This window comes from Lepidochelys kempii, chromosome 8 (genome assembly GCF_965140265.1).
Source record: "Lepidochelys kempii isolate rLepKem1 chromosome 8, rLepKem1.hap2, whole genome shotgun sequence".
NCBI lineage: Eukaryota > Metazoa > Chordata > Testudines > Cheloniidae > Lepidochelys > Lepidochelys kempii.
Window position 1 is genome coordinate 34,853,090 of NC_133263.1, and position 18,197 is coordinate 34,871,286.

At 46.1% G+C, this 18,197-nt stretch overlaps 1 protein-coding gene across 2 annotated transcripts in view; it reads right to left on the reverse strand.

The window, feature by feature from the left end:
* The window catches only part of SIL1 (SIL1 nucleotide exchange factor), a 230,001-nt gene that overhangs the window by 153,191 nt on the left and 58,613 nt on the right, over nucleotides 1-18,197 (reverse strand). For both annotated transcript variants that reach the window (XM_073356007.1, XM_073356006.1), the window contains one exon: nucleotides 7,385-7,520. In XM_073356007.1, coding sequence (XP_073212108.1) covers nucleotides 7,385-7,520 — 136 coding nt within the window. The remainder of the gene's footprint in view (nucleotides 1-7,384; nucleotides 7,521-18,197) is intronic.

Here is an 18,197-nt window from a genome sequence, read left to right on the forward strand (position 1 = left end):
TTGCTTCACAGCCCTAAAATATATACATTTGAAGAATTTTGATACTAGAAACATTAGACTCTAGTTTCAGTCTTCGAATGAAAATTTTTAAATGTCCAAAAAAAGGAAGTGATGCAAACATTAAGGGTCTTGTTCTACCTATTAGGAAACCTACTGAACAGACTAGAAGCCTAAAAGGAGAACACACACACACACGGAACACACCAGCTGTAGAATCACACAGAGTCTGCAAACAGTTCTCTATGAGAAGACTCCGCTAAGAAAATCACCCATCACTCAAGTACAGCTCCTCTCTGGAAAGTACACCCAAAATAATATCGTCTTGCGCTGTAGAGAAATCTATACAACGCAAACTCAAATTTTCCCCCTCCCTCAATGTGGAGGGAGATATGTACAACTTCTTCCCACTCACTCCCCCGTTAGAAATTGCACAAACTGGGTTTAATAATAAACAAAAATAAGTTTAACAACTACAAAAGGAAGATTTTAAGTGATTATAAGGGATAGCAAACGGAACAAGGCTGATTACTAAGCAAATGAAACAAAACACACATATCAAGGCTTAAGATCTTAGAGACTGGTTTCAAGAAGTAATTTCTCACCCTAAATGTTGTATTAGGCAAGTTACAGAGTTTCTGTAGCTTAGAGTTCCAGGTATTTCGATTTACAGACTAGACTCCTCAGTCTCAATCTGGACTCAGCCCTTGCCTTTCCTACAGCTCAGTTCCTTTGTCTCTTCAGATACTTTCAGCAGTCTCTCTTCTTGGACAGAATGGCAATTGAGAAGAGTCCTGTTTTCCTTACTCCCCAGCCTTACACAGAATTTACATAAGGCAGGAAGCCTTTGTTTCCAGTGGAAAAGCACCAGCAGTGTCCAAGGTGGCACTTTTTACCAGGTGACATTATCACCTTACCTTGCAGTGTTAAAGCAGCCATGAAACCAGATTTATTTGCAATGTCCACAGGAAGGACATTCTTCATAAATCTTCTATCTTCATAAATGATCTGGAGGATGGTGTGGATTGCACTCTCAGCAAATTTGCGGATGATACTAAACTGGGAGGGGTGGTAGATACACTGGAGGGGAGGGATAGGATACAGAAGGACCTAGACAAATTGGAGGATTGGGCCAAAAGAAATCTGATGAGGTTCAATAAGGATAAGTGCAGGGTCCTGCACTTAGGATGGAAGAATCCAATGCACAGCTACAGACTAGGGACCGAATGGCTAGGCAGCAGTTCTGCGGAAAAGGACCTAGGGGTGACAGTGGACAAGAAGCTGGATATGAGTCAGCAGTGTGCCCTTGTTGCCAAGAAGGCCAATGGCATTTTGGGATGTATAAGTAGGGGCATTGCCAGCAGATCAAGGGACATGATCGTTCCCCTCTATTCGACATTGGTGAGGCCTCATCTGGAGTACTGTGTCCAGTTTTGGGCCCCACCCTACAAGAAGGATGTGGAAAAATTGGAAAGAGTCCAGCGCAGGGCAACCAAAATGATTAGGGGACTGGAACACATGACTTATGAGGAGAGGCTGAAGGAACTGGGATTGTTTAGTCTGCGGAAGAGAAGAATGAGGGGGGATTTGATAGCTGCTTTCAACTACCTGAAAGGGGGTTCCAAAGAGGATGGCTCTAGACTGTTCTCAGTGGTAGCAGATGACAGAACGAGGAGTAATGGTCTCAAGTTGCAGTGGGGGAGGTTTAGATTGGATATTAGGAAAAACTTCTTCACTAAGAGGGTGGTGAAACACTGGAATGCGTTACCTAGGGAGGTGGTAGAATCTCCTTCCTTAGAGGTTTTTAAGGTCAGGCTTGACAAAGCCCTGGGATGATTTAACTGGGAATTGGTCCTGCTTCGAGCAGGGGGTTGGACTAGATGACCTTCAGGGGTCCCTTCCAACCCTGATATTCTATGATTCTAAGGGATCCACATCTTCGAAGACTCATCGTCTTTTTCCTAATGGCCCATTAAGGCTGATTGCTTATTGTCTGGTGGGCGTCTCCAAGTATAACCACAGTTGTAATTATTACATAGTCAATATTCCTAACTCCAGATACATGCATGATACATGCATACAAATTGGATAATCACAATCAGTAAATTATAACCTTTCCAATGACATCTTACATGAGCCATCTTGCATAAAATATCTTAATTATGCCAAACTCATATCCTAAGCATATTTCTATAAATAATATGGAGCGTCACGTCACAATCCCATCTTATTTTATCTCCACAGCACTGTATTCACTAGGAAGCTCTTTCTCATTCTAACCATAGCAAATGTGAAAGCTGCTGATCAATAGTGTGAGTGGCTTATGAGCCTTGATTTCCAAACATCAATATGAATTCATCACACTCAACATATCAGGCTGAAGGAAACGTGGTTAAAAGGACTGAAACAATAAAAACTGATAATTCTTCTGACATGGAATCTAAATGTAGTCCAGAGTTGTTAAGTAGCAAGAGAGAAAGGATCTGTGGTCACTTCTAAAGGTACAGAAAATCAGTTTCTTCAGATTTCCCAAGATCTCTAAAGTATGAAACTTTGCCCTCTGAAGTAAAAGAGAAGAAGACTGAGGAGTTTGGTGATCTTGCAAGTGAGACCATTTCTATGCCATCAATGTCATAAAAACACAACCACAATGACATAATCATTGTTTCAGGCCTTCTAACCAGCTCTTCAGTATCAGCTTCATTCAGCAGTAGCCTCTGTCTCTGATACTCCAAAAACGTAAAAAAAAAAAATCGATCTGTGATTATGCCATTAACACAATGAAAGGTAAAGACTTGCACACGATGAAAGTTACAGCCTTCTTTTATGCTAACCTCATCATCTTCAAAGTAGCATAAAGTGATCCATTTAAAGAAATGATTGAAGCTCTTCACCTCAGATATACTCCTCATGACAGCTTTAAACTCACAGATCCACTAGTAGATGTTGAAAGTGAATACAGAAAGGAAAAATGAAAGGAAGACCTGAAAGAATTAACATTGATGTTAATAGAATAATGTTAGTTGAATCTGAGAAATGAATAAATAAAGACAATAAGCGTCCATACAGGGAAATATGTGTACCTACTTATTAAGTCACAGAATTTGGTGGCCAGGTTACTGAAGACAGCATCCAAGAACGCAGACAGAAGCATGGCAAGGATATTGTCACCATTTGCTCAGAAAACAAAAATAGAAGTGAAAAGATCAGAGATCTCACATGCACATCTCTTAAACTTCTAATTTATGGGTGTCCAGCACACTAAACTTAATTGAGGAAGAAGCAATGACTAGCAGAGTGCTAACCTATTTTACTGGGATTTCAAAAACTTTTCTGCAGCCATTACCAGCTTCATAATTTGTTGACAGAAATGGAAGATTGATGTTCCAGCTTCCCAATGACACTTGATGGAACAGAACTCTCAGGATAACCGTCTCTACATTTACATTCAGCTACCCGAAGCACACTGAAGTTTGCACTCAGCACAAGAAGGACTTGTATAAAATGTGTGCTGTATTTTGATCAAACAAGGGACTGACTCTACAGAGAGGTACTAAATTTACAAAAGCAACTGCAGAAAGATTTTGAGGGATTTAACAGATTATAGCCTGATGACACTGCCACACAGTCTCAGCAGAAATCCACTTTGATCTAATTAGCAACAATGAACTGGAATTACACAAGGACAAAATTGAAAAACAATTCAGACAAACATTGGTATCTTTCAATTATTTAGTCAACATGACTGACCCCGAGTACTAGAGTCACAGGCTGAGATCAGCACAGAAGACAATGAAATGCTAATATGGCTGATGAAACAATCCCAAATCCCTTTCTCCCCTAGTATTTAAAACTGAAGATCCAGATTTCTAATCAAAGTGTTTGTTTGTCAAGGACGTTGTGTCACAGTTTATTTAAATCAAAATGATGGAAGACTGGAAGTAAATTCACAGAAAACAGGACAGCACAATGCAGAACTCTGACCATTCTTAAAAGACTGCATTCCTGTATAGCCATCTTAGCATCAATTGATCAGGTCTTTAACAACATTAAAACTCAATAGTAGGGAAGGTGCTGGAAAAGCAAATAAATTGGTAAAATGGAATCAGAATCTAAGGGCTGACACAAAAGAGCAGTGTGGCTAGTCAGACTGACAACTTGACTATGTGTTCCGTTTTACTTGCAGAAGTGCAAACTTTTCATTTTAGACAAAGTATGTATTTTTTAAGTTTGAGGAATAAATATGCTAAAAGTGGTCATACAGTGCATATTAAGTGTTTCATTTCAGAAAAATGTTAGGGATAGAGGAGGTGTTGGGGGTGGATATTAATGGATCTTTTCAGGCTGGGGAAGTCACAATAACCCTAATGCTTTTTACAAGGTTCAACACCAAAGGCACACATTCATCTGCAAAGTGAGGCTCTACACGGACAAAACTCAAAGAGCAATCACTGCTTAAGCCATTTACAACTGTATCCGGAAACTCCTTCCTTAAGACATGCAGTGAATGCTGATGAGCTCCCCACTTTATTAAACTCTTTACTGTGTTTGCATAATTTGAAGCTGCTAAAAAATAAAGCACAACAAAATGCCCAAGCAATGGAGAAGTCACTTCTAAACAAAAACAGCAATGACATTTATAACAACTGCAAATATATACACATTTTACTTCAACAAAAGGTGGTGATCTGCCAGTTTGAATACTGAATAGGGACACAACAAGACTTCCATACATAATGGTGCAAAAACTGAATATAAATATATACCGCAGCTTTGTGAAGTTTAAGGGCTTTTTGAAGACATTTATGTTATAGAAAGATTTACATATGGGAAAATTGTTCAGCTATAGCAGGCTGAAACCTCAAGAGCATCTGAAAGACACATGGATCCCATAACTATTCTTTTGACAATAATATTGAGTACTGATGCAGCTCTTAAAATTAAAAAACCCTATAAAATGAATTAATACTTACTAAACCCTTGCGAGGTGGGAAAGCTTTTTCCCAATGTACATGTGGGGAAACCGAGGCAGGGAGAGGCTATATAAATCGAAGACCACAGTGGGAGGCTTCCTATTTCCACGAACATCCAAAATGTGTGTGTGTGTGTGTGTGTGTTAAATGAGGGCCAGTCCCCTTCAAAAACACACCTTCTGGGCCTATAGTATGAGATCTTGTCATGAAGTCAAAATTCTGGGGGTATGTCATCTCAGTCAATCCATACCAAGTGGCAAACATCAGGTTATAACTCCACTGCCGAATCAAGCAGAGGAGTCACTGACCTGGGAGGGAGAAAAGTTCACATAAAAATATTTCCAAGAACTGCAAAAGGAATTTGGAGTAAGTTTCCTTTTGGATGGTTTCTCTCTGAAGTCTGCTCCAGTGCTCACCTTTTTCTTGCAGTCATTTGAAAACATGATGTGCCTATAACAACGAGTACAAAAACACTTATACTGTGTTGCGTTGGTCCTTTTCATGACCCAATGCAGTGAGATCTATCTTAGGGAGATCATGTAAAGTAGTTGCTCTTACTTTGGACTGTTCTGCACTTGTGAGAGGAATGAAGAATAGATTTCAGAACTGGATTCCTCACCACATACTAAAACGTGAAAATTTTATGCAGCGGTACCCATCATACTATAGTGGGGATCTCTAAGTACTGTCCAGCTGGCAAACATGACCTAACAGACACCTGCTTTCCCTTGTAACAGCATGACGAGGATGAAGCTGATCAACAGCAATTTTCTATTAAGAACATAAGAACGGCCATACTCGGTCAGACCAAAGGTCCGTCTAGCCTATTGTCCTGTCTTCCAACAATGGCTAATGCCAGGTGCCCCAGAGGGAATGAACAGAACAGGTATCATCAAGTGATCCATCTCCTGTCACCCATTCCCAGCTTCTGGCAAACAGAGGCTAAGGACACTATTCCTGCCCATCCTGGCTAATAGCCATTGATTGGTCTATCCTCCACGAACTTATCTAGTTCTTTTTTGAACCCCGTTATAGATTTGGCCTTCACAACATCCTCTGGCAAGGAGTTCCACAGGTTGACTGCGCATTGTGTGGAAAAAATACTTCCTTTTGTTTGTTTTAAACCTGCTGCCTATTACTCTTATTTGGTGACCCCTATTTCTTGTGTTAATGCTTGTAAACTCAAGCAGCCACCTGTTCTATCATGGAATACAGGAGCACAAATCAAGTATTATGCCTGCAGGCATTTATGCTGCATACTTGCAAATACACATATATACAAACTGGTGGGACTCTCAGGCTTTTGGGAAGCTGACAATGAAGCCCTCAGTGTTGCATATTTTGGCCATCCCTACTCTAAGGAGTCTAGTCTCCACTTGGTGGATATGCATAGCCATCATTAACAGCATATGAAACAAGGGGAGATTAGATTCCTGAAATAATAAGCATGAGAATCTTTACATGAGGAAGTCCACCTTTCATTTTCTTGATCATAAAGCATTTAAAAACTCTGAAATATGATATACTTTCAAAAGGTGAACTGTGGGGTAGAAACACAGATTCTAGCCACAGTCACAGACATTATAGCCAGGCTGTGAAGGGCATCCAGCACAAAAAGAGAATCATTTATATTTTAAAAAAAAAAATTTATTCTCTGTAGGAGTTCACTGGCTATTGCAGGTTTGCTAGCTATGTCCCATAAGTCTTTGGGCAGCCGCTGATTCTACTGTTGCCTCTGTGCAATGGCCAAGAATCTTACATTCTGGGACAATGCCAGCAACTTAGAAGAGCCAAACTAAATATCGGGGTAATCTTTTAAAAGTTGGATATTAAAGTTAGGTACATTAAGCCAGAATTAAGAAGCACACTTTCGAGAAATATGTAACTTTTAGATTTAAAGGAACAAACTAGACTTGAAACAGCTAAGGATTAGAAAGCTTTTCCTCTTTTAAAAACTGCACAATATTACACTTACTACTCTTAATAGCAAGTCTGCCATCGAACGATATTTAATCAACCCACATGAGACCACAGCAGACCAGAACAGCATGTGCCAACAAACATATAAAATCTGTCTTTTGATAGGTATAGAGAAAAAGTAAGTGCTTCTGAGCTAGTAATGGAGGCATATCATCTGCCATTTGACTGACAGAAAGCTCAGTTAGTTCTAAAGTCCTGGAAGTACACGAGCAGAAGTTCTTGAGACTGACAATGACCACACACCACCAGATTGTGGTAGTCTTGTTTCTTTTCACTGAAGCAGAAAGCTATTCTTCCCACACCAGACACCTCTTTGTTTAACCACCAAAAAATGCAGTTGGATTTGATGGTTATTTTTAGTTTCTATGATGTTTCTGTCAGTGGTGTCAGATGTAGTTTCAAAAGGACACAATAATTCACCATCAATGTGTTACCTGGACGGACTGTTTGCCACTGATATGTTGGGTAAAACACTTCTAAGTCTTCAGGATCAAGATCATCCTCTGCTACTGACTCTTTGTTATTCTCTTCTTTTAAGTCGTTTTCTTCTGTTTTTGTGAGGGCAAACTCCTGTTGGATACATGAGATACAGCTCATTAGTAATTGCACCTGGGTTATGTAGTGTCAGCAGAGAATACATTCCTCAGGTTACAAAATTTTCCCCTCTCTAGCAAGTTTGTTTTTTTGACACTTGAGATTCTTTCTACATGGATTTAAAAATATATTATTAAAGATTAAACCAGCATAACTGTTACGACATTTATGTTGAACAAAGCAGTGCATCTTATTTCCTATTCTAGTGCAGGCTGAAAGCTTCAAGCAAGAGTTAACAAAGCCAGATCTATATTATAGCCCAGGCTGGTAGCACTGCCTATTAGGAAGGTTGTGTGACACTTCCCATCGTAAAGACGCTGTTTTCAGTAGCTTATAACTTTGCCAAACTAACTGTTCAACTGAAAGTTTCCATGCTGTGTTTCTGCCTCAAACTGACTGTTTTTTGGAAAATTTCAGCCAAAATCGTACGGTCATTTCCAAGACCAAGGCTAGGGAAAAGTATGTTGTTTTGCCCATGTTAAAAAAATTCTGGCAACCTTATCTTTGAGAAGTTTCTAGGGCCCCGACGCTTTGGAGCAGGGACTTGACATTTGGCAAAGGGGTGCCATTTGAGTCAAGAATGTGCCTTTGACTGTCCCTTTGAAAATCCACCCATAATTGGCCAAGTTATAATCCTCTGGAGAGAAAAAAAAAATCAGAATTTACATATGCTCAGTAGAGACTTGTTAGAGGTCTACAGTTTAATTCCCTGACTATTCCATCCACACTGAGCATTCTCCACCCTGGTGCTGAGCAGGACTTGCCCTGCAATTGCAACTCTGGCCTGCTACATGCAAGGACCTGGACCAGGAGTCTGTCTTTCCTATACTCCCAATGCCTCCACCCCACCCCACCCGCCACTGGGCCCAAACAATGCGGTGAAGGGAGCTGCCTGATTTGAATGCCGATCAGAAAAGAGCCAGACCTGGGAGGGGAGGGAGTAGATTGGGTCAGGCAGCCAGGGAGGAGAAGGAGAATGGGATTGGTGAGGCAGGGAGCAGAGATTGGGACTGGATGGGGAAGAAGACTAAAACTGGGAATGGGGTGACTGGAGCTGGGACAGGGATTCCAGAGAGGTGAGATTAGGACTTGCTGGACAAAGAGGTTGGGACTGGAATGAGAAGCCTGAGGACTGGAAGTTCAGATTAGGCTCAGACTGGTTAGGTGAAGAGAATGAGACTTGGATGAGGACCTGGGGTGGGGAAAGAGACAGGAATGAGACAGGGACAAGTTAGAAGGGGCAGGGCAGAAAGAATCAAGTTTGGAGGGAATTGGCAGAAGCATCTATGCCCACTAGAACACACTCCTCTGCAGAGCATGTAATGGAACTCAAGATTCCTGAGTCCAAACTTTCCTCTGCTGTCACCAAATATCTGTGAAATCAACTGGCAAAGTATCTCATCCTCCTCTAGTCCTCATCCACATATAAAATGACAGTCCACTACAGCTATTCATCATCACTGTAATCACAAGCAGCACAGTTCTGTGCAGTGGATCTAAAGGTTCCAATCCAAGGTTCCGACCATGTAGGTGTCAATATAATGCTACATGATGGAATTTGTTTCTTCATTTTGCGTTTTCAAAAAACCTAGGAAATCACACACACAAACTTAAAAGAACCTTTTAATAAGGTTGCAAAATCAAGCACTCAGAAGTTAGGCCACGTCAGAATTATGGTTGTCTACACCTTACAAAATGGGAAATGCCAGAGTTAAGGCACAGAGATAAAAGTTAGGAAATGCCAGACTTAAGGTTGAGTGCTTGACTTTGCAACCTTATTGTTCTTTTAACATGGGGCTGGAGGGTGTGCGCACAGCTGTGCATGTGTTTTTATATTCTTTGGGACATTCATAGGGAAGGATCATTTTTGTTACAAAATGGATTACATAGAAAGGAATGGCTATTTTGTAACAATGCAGAGACAGTTTCAGTTGTAGAACCTCTCATCCCTTTTGCACCTCTTTTTAAGATGGCTTTTATTAGTAGCATTTACATTATATTAAGAGCTAAATAGTTACACCTTGATTAAACAATAAGGTGGTGATCTGATCACTGTCTACAGATATCTGAAGTGTGTGAATACCCAGACTAATGGATGACGAGCAGGAAAAGTTTCCAATCAATGAGATCTATTAGTGTGCGGAACAGTCTCCCAAGGAAAGTAGTGGAAGCCCCATTACTTCAGTCATTTAAAACTGCACTGGACAAAAAACAATTAAGAGTATGCTGTAAGTAACAATCTTGAACTAGGAGGAGATGAGACAGTGAATCAGATGTGACCAAACAGGTCTTTTCATCTCAGATTTCATAGGAATTGTCATAATGGACCAGACCAGTGCTACAGCTAATCTAGTAACCTGCGTCTGTCAGTGGCCACTTCCAGACACTTCAGAGGAAGGTACAAAAATCTATCAGTGGACAATTTGGAATAACCTGCCTGTAAAGGAAGTTTCTTCCTAATCTCTCTCAAACAGCTTGGCTCATTCCCCAAAACAATAGGCTTTATAGTTGTTACTCTTTTAATCAATATTTTAACCAACCCCCCCCCCAAAAAATTAAGTAGCTAAAAGACAGTTACCTTTTCCGTAACTGCTGTTCTTCGAGATGTGTTGCTCATGTCTATTTCACAATAGGTGCACATGCTCGCCATGTGCACCGGTGCCGGAAGTTTTTCCCCTAGCAGTACCTGTGGGGGGGGGGGGATGCCCCAGCAACCACTGGAGTGGCACCTCCATGGCACGGTATAAGGGGAGCTGTGCACTCCCACCACCCTCAGTTCCTTCTTGCCAGACAACTCCAACAGAGGGGAAGGAGGGCGGGATGTGGAATGGACATGAGCAACACATCTTGAAGAACACCAGTTACGAAAAAGGTAACTGTCTTTTCTTCTTCGAGTGATTACTCATGTGTATTCCACAGTAGGTGAGTCCAAGCTATATCTGTTGGAGGTGGGTAGGAGTTCACAAATTCTCGGGACGGAGTACAGCCCTGCCGAATCCGGTGTCACCCCAGTTTGGAAGATGATCGCATAGTGCAAGGTGAATATGTGAACCAAAGACCACGTGGCAACCCTACAAATGTCCTGGATGGGGACGTGGGCCAAGAAGGCAGCCAAAGAGGCTTGTGCTTGAGTCGAGTGCGCTGTCACAATCGGTGGCAGGGGGACAGCCGCCAGATCATACCAGATACAGATGAACGAAGTGACCCAGTTGGAGAGCTGCTGAGTGAAGACCGACCGACCCCTCATGTGCTCAGCCAAGGCGATGAACAGTTGCAAAGACTTTCTGAATGGCCTGGTCCGCTCGAGGTAGAAAACCAGAGCCCATCGCACATCAAGCGTGTGGAGATGGCGCTCCTCACTGGATGCGTGGAGCTTGGGGCAGAGGACAGGTAGAAAAATGTCCTGACCCATGTGATAGGTGGAGACCCCTTCGGGAGGAACGCAGGGTGCAGGTGGAGCTGGATCTTGCCCTTATGGAAAACCATGTATGGGGGCTCGGAGGTCAGGGCCCTGAGCTCCAAGACCCACCTGGCCGATGTGATTGCAACCAGGCCACCTTCCACGAGAGGTGGGACCAGTGGCTCAACCAGGGGCCACGTGAGACAAGACAACACCAGGTTTAGATCCCACTGCGGGACCGGGAGGCCGAGCATATGGGAAGAGACGGTCCAACCCCTTGAGGAACCGGCCAGTCATAGCATGGGAGAATACCGTGTGACCCTACACCGGAGGACGAAAGGCAGATATGGCCGCCAGGAGCACCTTGACTGAGGACAGCGCCAGGCCCTGGGCTCTAAGGTGGAGAAGGTAGTCCAGGATAAGCGGGATCGGGACAGCCACTGGGGAAACACCCCCTCATTCGCCCATCTGGAGAACTGGGACCACTTTGCCAAGCAGGCGCGGCACATGGAGGGCCAGCTGCTTTCTAGGAGGATGCATAGAACCCTTTCTGAGCACGTCCTTTCCTCCCTGCCTAACCATTGAGAAGCCACACTGTGAGGGGGAGAGCCACTAGGTTGGGGTGGAGGCGGCGGCCCCGGTCCTGGGAGAGCAGGTCCGGGTGGAACAGCAACGGCCAAGCAACCGCCAAGTCCGTGAGGGTCCCGTACCAATGTTGCCTGGGCCATGCCGGGGTACTCAGAAGGACCCAGGCCTTGTCCATCTTTATTTTTTTCAGGACCTTGCTGATCAGTGGGAAAGGCATAGAGAAGGCATATTGACCAGGACAGGAGGAAGGCATCAGAGATAGCGCCCCATCCCAGTCCCCCACTGGAACAGAACCGGGGACAGCGCTGGTTCTGTCGAGGCGCAAACAGGTCCACCTGGGGAGTTCCCCACACTTGGAAAAGCCTGTGAGTCACTTCCGGGTGGACAGACCACTCATGCTGAGAGGAGAAGTCCCTGCTCAAGTGATCCGCCCGCGTGTTCCAGGCACCCGGTAGATGGAAGGCCTGTAGGCAGATGTTGTGGGCTGTACAGAAATCCCACAACCTGATGGCTTTGAGGCAGAGGACTGGGCCCCGCCTTACCTGCTGACATAGAACATCAAGGCCGTGTTGACCGTGAGGACCCTGACCACTCTGCCCTCCAGGTGCGAGTGGAAGGCCACGCATGCCAGCCGTACCGCCCTGAGCTCCTTCACATTTACGTGTAGGGTCAGATCCTGAGCCGACCACAGACCTTGGACCTGAACGTTCCCCACTTGAGCTCCCCAACCAAGGTCTGACGCATCAGACACCAGTTCCAGCAACAGGGCCCTGCCCCTGAACGGGACCCCTTGGAGCATGTTGCTTGGGGCAGACCACCGTAGGGAGATGATCACCAAGTCGGGTACAGTGAGGACTTTGTCCATCCTGTCCCTGGCCTGGAAGAACTCCAAGGCCAAACAGAGCTGGAGGGGCCTCATCCCGAGTCTGGCGCGACAGACCACGTATGTGCACACCAACACGTGACCCAAGAGCTGGAGGCAGGCTCTGGCTGTTGTCACCGGGAACCTTGTGACCGTGTCGATGAGCCCCTTCAGGGTCTCGAACCCATCCAGTGGGAGGGAGACTCTGGCTGATGAGGCGTCCAGAAGCGCCCCAATAAACTCTACGCATTGAACTGGGACTAACGTGGACTCGGTGTTGTTTACCAACAGGCCCAAAGCAGTGCACATGGACAGGAGAAGCGTCACATGATCCCTCACCTGCAACCGGGAGCTGCCCTTGACCAGCCAATCATCCAGATAGGGAAAGATCTGGACACACACACACGCACACACACCCATCGCCTTTGGTAGGCTGCCACCACCGACGTACATTTTGTAAATACCCTGGGGGCAGTGGACAGGCCAAATGGGAGGACTGTAAATTGGTAGTGATTCTGCCCGACCACAAAACTGAGGAAGCGTCTGTGCCCCTCGAATGTATGAATGTGGAAGTACGCGTCCTGCAGATCAAGGGCAGTGTACCAGTCCCCGGGATCCAGGGAGGGGATGATGGAGAAGGGAGACCTGCAGAACTTGAGCTTCACTATGTACTGGTTCAGATCTCGCAGGTCCAGGATGGGCCTGAGTTCCCCATTTGGCCTTCGGGATAAGGAATTAGCGGGAGTAGTACCCCTTGCCTTTGAACTCCCTGGGCACCATTTCCACCGCTCCTAGGCCCAGGAGCCGCCTCATCTCCTGCTCGACCAGAGCTTCGTGCGAGGGGTTCCCCAGAAGGGATGGGAGTGGGGGATGGTTGGGCAGGGAAGTAAACTGTAGGATGTAGCCCTGGAAATTGGTATTGAGGACCCATCTATCAGAGGTCAGCTGTGACCACTCTGAGAGGAAAGCATACAATCGACTGGAGAAGGGAAGCTTTATTGAGGGTGGATCCCTGATGAGACCTGGCAGGGCACCCCCGAGTGTCCCCTCAAAATCACCTCTTCCCCGCCTGCTTGCCCTTGCAGGGCTCAAGTTGGGTGGCAGGCTGAGACTGCTTCTGAGGGCGCCTCTTGTAGTTCCGCGACTTCTTATATGTGGCCTCGTATTTCGGGTGAGTGGCCTGAGCGGGAGTCTGCTGTGGCTTGAATTTAGATTTAGCCAGAGCCAGAACATAGAGACCCAGAGTCTGGAGGGTCGTGTGGGAGTCTTTCATCCCATGCAGCCTTGTATCTGTTTGTTCCGCAAACAGAGCTTTGCCGTCAAACGGGAGATCCTGCATGGAGGTCTCCACCAGCGCTTTGAACTCCTTCCTATTGCGCTCCTGGAGGGAGTCCTCGAACTTGGGCAGGAAGCCCTACAGATTGAACTCATACCTGCCCAGGAGAGCCTAGTGGTTTGCCACTAGTAACTGAAAGCTTGAGGACAAATAATTTTTTCTTCCAAAAGAGTCCAGCCTCCGTGAACCTTTATTTTTCAGGGTAGGGGCTGTCTGGCTCTGCCATTCCCTGTAGTTGACAGACTCAACCACCAGAGAGTTGGGCGCCAGGTGGGTGTATAAGTACTCGTGTCCCTTGGCGGGTATAAAGTACTTGCATTCTGCCCTCTTGGAGATGGGGGCCACTGAGGCTGGTGTTTGCCAAAGGGCATTTGAAATTTTTGCCACCCCTTCATGGAGAGGCAAGGCTACCTGCCCGATGCCGAAGAGGACAGCACATTAAACAGAGAGTCCAAGGGCTCCTCCACCTCCTCTGCCTGGAGGTGGAGGCTTGATGCTACACTTTAAGAGTTCTTGAATGACAGAATCATAGAATATCAGGGTTGGAAGGGACCTCAGAAGGTCATCTAGTCCAACCCCCTGCTCAAAGCAGGACCAATCCCCAACTAAATCATCCCAGACAGGGCTTTGTCAAGCTTGACCTTAAAAATATCTAAGGAAGGAGATTCCACCACCTCCCTAGGTAACGCATTCCAGTGTTTCACCACCCTCCTAGTGAAAAAGTTTTTCCTAATATCCAACATAAACCTCCTCCACTGCAACTTGAGACCATTACTCCTTGTTCTGTCATCTGCTACCACTGAGAACAGTCTAGAACCACCCTCTTTGGAATCCCCTTTCAGGTAGTTGAAAGCAGCTATCAAATCCCCCCTCATTCTTCTCTTCCGCAGACTAAACAATCCCAGTTCCTTCAGCCTCTCCTCATAAGTCATGTGTTCCAGTCCCCTAATCATTTTGGTTGCCCTGCACTGGACTCTTTCCAATTTTTCCACATCCTTCTTGTAGGGTGGGGCCCAAAACTGGACACAGTACTCCAGATGAGGCCTCACCAATGTCGAATAGAGGGGAACGATCACGTCCCTCGATCTGCTGGCAATGCCCCTACTTATACATCCCAAAATGCCATTGGCCTTCTTGGCAACAAGGGCACGCTGTTGACTCATATCCAGCTTCTCGTCCACTGTCACCCCTAGGTCCTTTTCCGCAGAACTGCTGCCGAGCCATTTGGTCCCTAGTCTGTAGCAGTGCATGGGATTCTTCCGCCCTAAATGCAGAACTCTGCACTTGTCCTTGTTGAACCTCATCAGATTTCTTTTGGCCCAATCCTCCAATTTGTCTAGGTCCCTCTGTATCCTATCCCTACCTGCCACCGTATCTACCTCTCCTCCCAGTTTAGTGTTATCTGCAAACTTGCTGAGGGTGCAATCCACACTATCCTCCAGATCATTTATGAAGATATTGAACAAAACCGGCCCCAGGACTGACCCTTGGGGCACTCCACTTGATACCGGCTGCCAATTAGACATGGAGCCATTGATCGCTACCCGCTGAGCCCGACAATCTAGCCCTGAAGTCCTCCTGTGGGACGGAGGGGGGCGGGGCCGTAATTGCCTTATCCAGGAAGGGCGAGGAGGCTGGTGCAGTACTCTGGGTGTCCGCCGGCACCGGAAGGTCCACCACCTGGTCGGCCTCCGGGTACGGTGCAGAGGACTGACTCCTTCCTCGGAGGTCTGGAGAGGGAGACCAGTGGTGCTTCTGAGGCTCCGGCCACTGAGCAAGCCCCCACTGGGGGCTGCATCTGAGGCCACAGTGCCCACTGATACCATTGGGCTGGCCACGGGTCCCGGTGCCACTGCACCTGCTGCAGCACCAGCGGAGCCGGTTGTTCAGCCTGGCTGGCCTGGCCCAGCCCATTGATGGACGACTACGAATGGAGGCTGGGCTGACGTACGACCTGCCGCTGTCCTCGGACCTGGAAGAGCAGCAGTGCCAGAAGTGACACCGACCACGGGACTGCGATCCCAATGTGGAGGACTGGTACCGTCAGTAATGCCTGCTCTGCTATCAACTCAGACAGGTGGATCCGCGACTGCGAGACGACGGCAATCGACGCCCGGCTGTGGAGGTGATGCCTTGGCAGGGTCTTGGAGCGGGATTCCAAGCAGGAACAGTGTCGATGACCATGCCGTGACCGGCTGTGATAACCCCTCCGAGACGAGGGCCTATGGCGACATCTACCTCAGTCCCGTCAGTATTCGCTCCTTGAGCTGGAGCAGTGCCGAGAGTCTCGGTCGGATGGAACCCAACCAGACAGCCTAGTGTGAGTCGAGGGCAATCCACGTGGACTTTGCCCTGAACGGTCGCTGGGTGGTGAACAGTGTCGGGAACATTTCCTCGACTGAGACCGGTACCGAGCCGGGGGCGACTGCGGAGATCCCAGCGGTGGCTTGCCTCTGGAGCATGGAGCCAACATCGGCGGTGCTCCTGGTACCGGCATGGACATAATGTCCTGGGCCACACGCAGGGCCTCCAGCGTGGAGAGCATCCGGACATCCTGGGAGGCCTGCTCTGAACGTGCCGGGCTACTCCGCTTGACTTGAGACGGAGGCCTAGAGGCTGGTGGGGATTGAGGACTGCCCGACATGGGTCTAGCCTCTGTCCTGGGTTTACTTTGGTGCTGCTGCAAAGAAGGTGTCTTTTTAGCCTTCTTGATGTGCCCTGTGGATGGGGAGCAGTGCTGACTGTTCGATGGTGCTGGAGGGTCGCCACACACCGACACTGCGGTAACTGGTGTTGACTGGGAGCGGGTCGCTGGAGTCAGCACCGACTCCATCAGAATAGCCCGGAACCTAATGTCCCTTTCTTTCTTGGTCCGAGGCTTAAAAGACTTGCAAATTTTGCAACGATTGCTGATATTGGCTTCTCCCAAACAGCAGAGACTGTCCACATGCGAGTCACTCCTTGGCACAGATTGCCTATGAGTGTCACACGACTTAAAAACCAGGGCACAGGGCATGCCCCAGCCTGGGCACTCTAACTAAACAGTTAACTAACTACAGGTACTAACACTGAACCAACAAGCAGTTCTGGGGATGAGCTACAGCAAAGCTGGAGGAGAGTAGTTCCAACGCACCTTCTCTGGCAGCAAGAAGGAACTGAGGTTGGGGGGAGTGTGCAGCTCCCCTTATACCGTGCCATGGAGGCACCATTCCAGGGGTCGCTGGGGTGCTCCCCCCATGGGTACTGCTAGGGGAAAAACTTCCAGCACCAGTGCATGTGGCGAGCATGCACACATATTGTGGAATACACGTGAGCAATCACTCGAAGAAGAACTGAAAATTCTGGACCAAATTCTGCATTAGGCCTCTCCCACCAACTTCAGTGGAAGTTGTGTATATATGTTTAATGGAAGAATTTGAATTGTTTGCATTTAAATGTATGTTACACAGTTTCTAAAAAATGTTTCTGAGTGTGGGAAATATCAGTCTGTGGTTCTGAGCAACACATGTGCAGTTAAAAACTATGGTGATATAATGCTTGAAAAGTTAGAGAATATTTTTATTTTAAATGTCAAAAGGACAGAAATTTGAGAAGTACAAGGAAACTAGAGCTTAATTCCTACTTTTGCTTAGCGCATGATGAGAGGATTAGAATTGTTAAGATTATGACAAATGGTTAAAGCTTAGTTACAATCATAAATATATGAAGTCAGCTTCTATTGATGAAAGTGAGTGTTAACATTTTCTGAGCCAAGATTCAACAAAGCTAATATAAATGAGCCACTAGTTATTACTTTGCTTATTTATGTTGTTAGATTATTATCCAAGAGGGATTTAATGACACACAGTCCCATAATAAATTCACCAAGATGCCTCTTAATTTTATATCTGTTGAAAACACATAATGGAGACAGCTGATGTTTACGAATGGTCTCTGTTCAATAAGAGTTCTGCAATCTAAATGTACTGTAAGGGGTAACAGTACGTGTCTTTCTTCATTTAAACAGTTGCTTCAGCTGTTTGGCCTGTGATCACTTTATAACTATCCCATTTTCACTAACAGTCTAAATACCATTAACATTTGCTGTGGTAATGAAAATTGGCAATTGCACACAAACAAGTTTATCATATTTTCTACTTACATAAAGTACATAATTAATTGGTAACTACTTTTGTTTTGCTTAGAGAATCAAGAGAGTAGAAACCAAAACAGGTTCTACAAGGAAAGATGGACATTTCCTTAAAGACAGATAGAATGTTAAATTGGAGTTAAAATTGGGATTATTCCCAGTCCAGGCAACTAGACACACCCAAAATGGGGTTCCCTGTGCCTCACCCTTCCTTAGGCTAGTAGTAGCAGAGACCACCTACATGAGCTATTCTGGGCTGGCAAGGCGGCCTCCACCACCACTCCCGTGGCCAGGCTGAGGCCTTGCCTCTCCTCAAGCCACCACTACCTGTCTGCAGA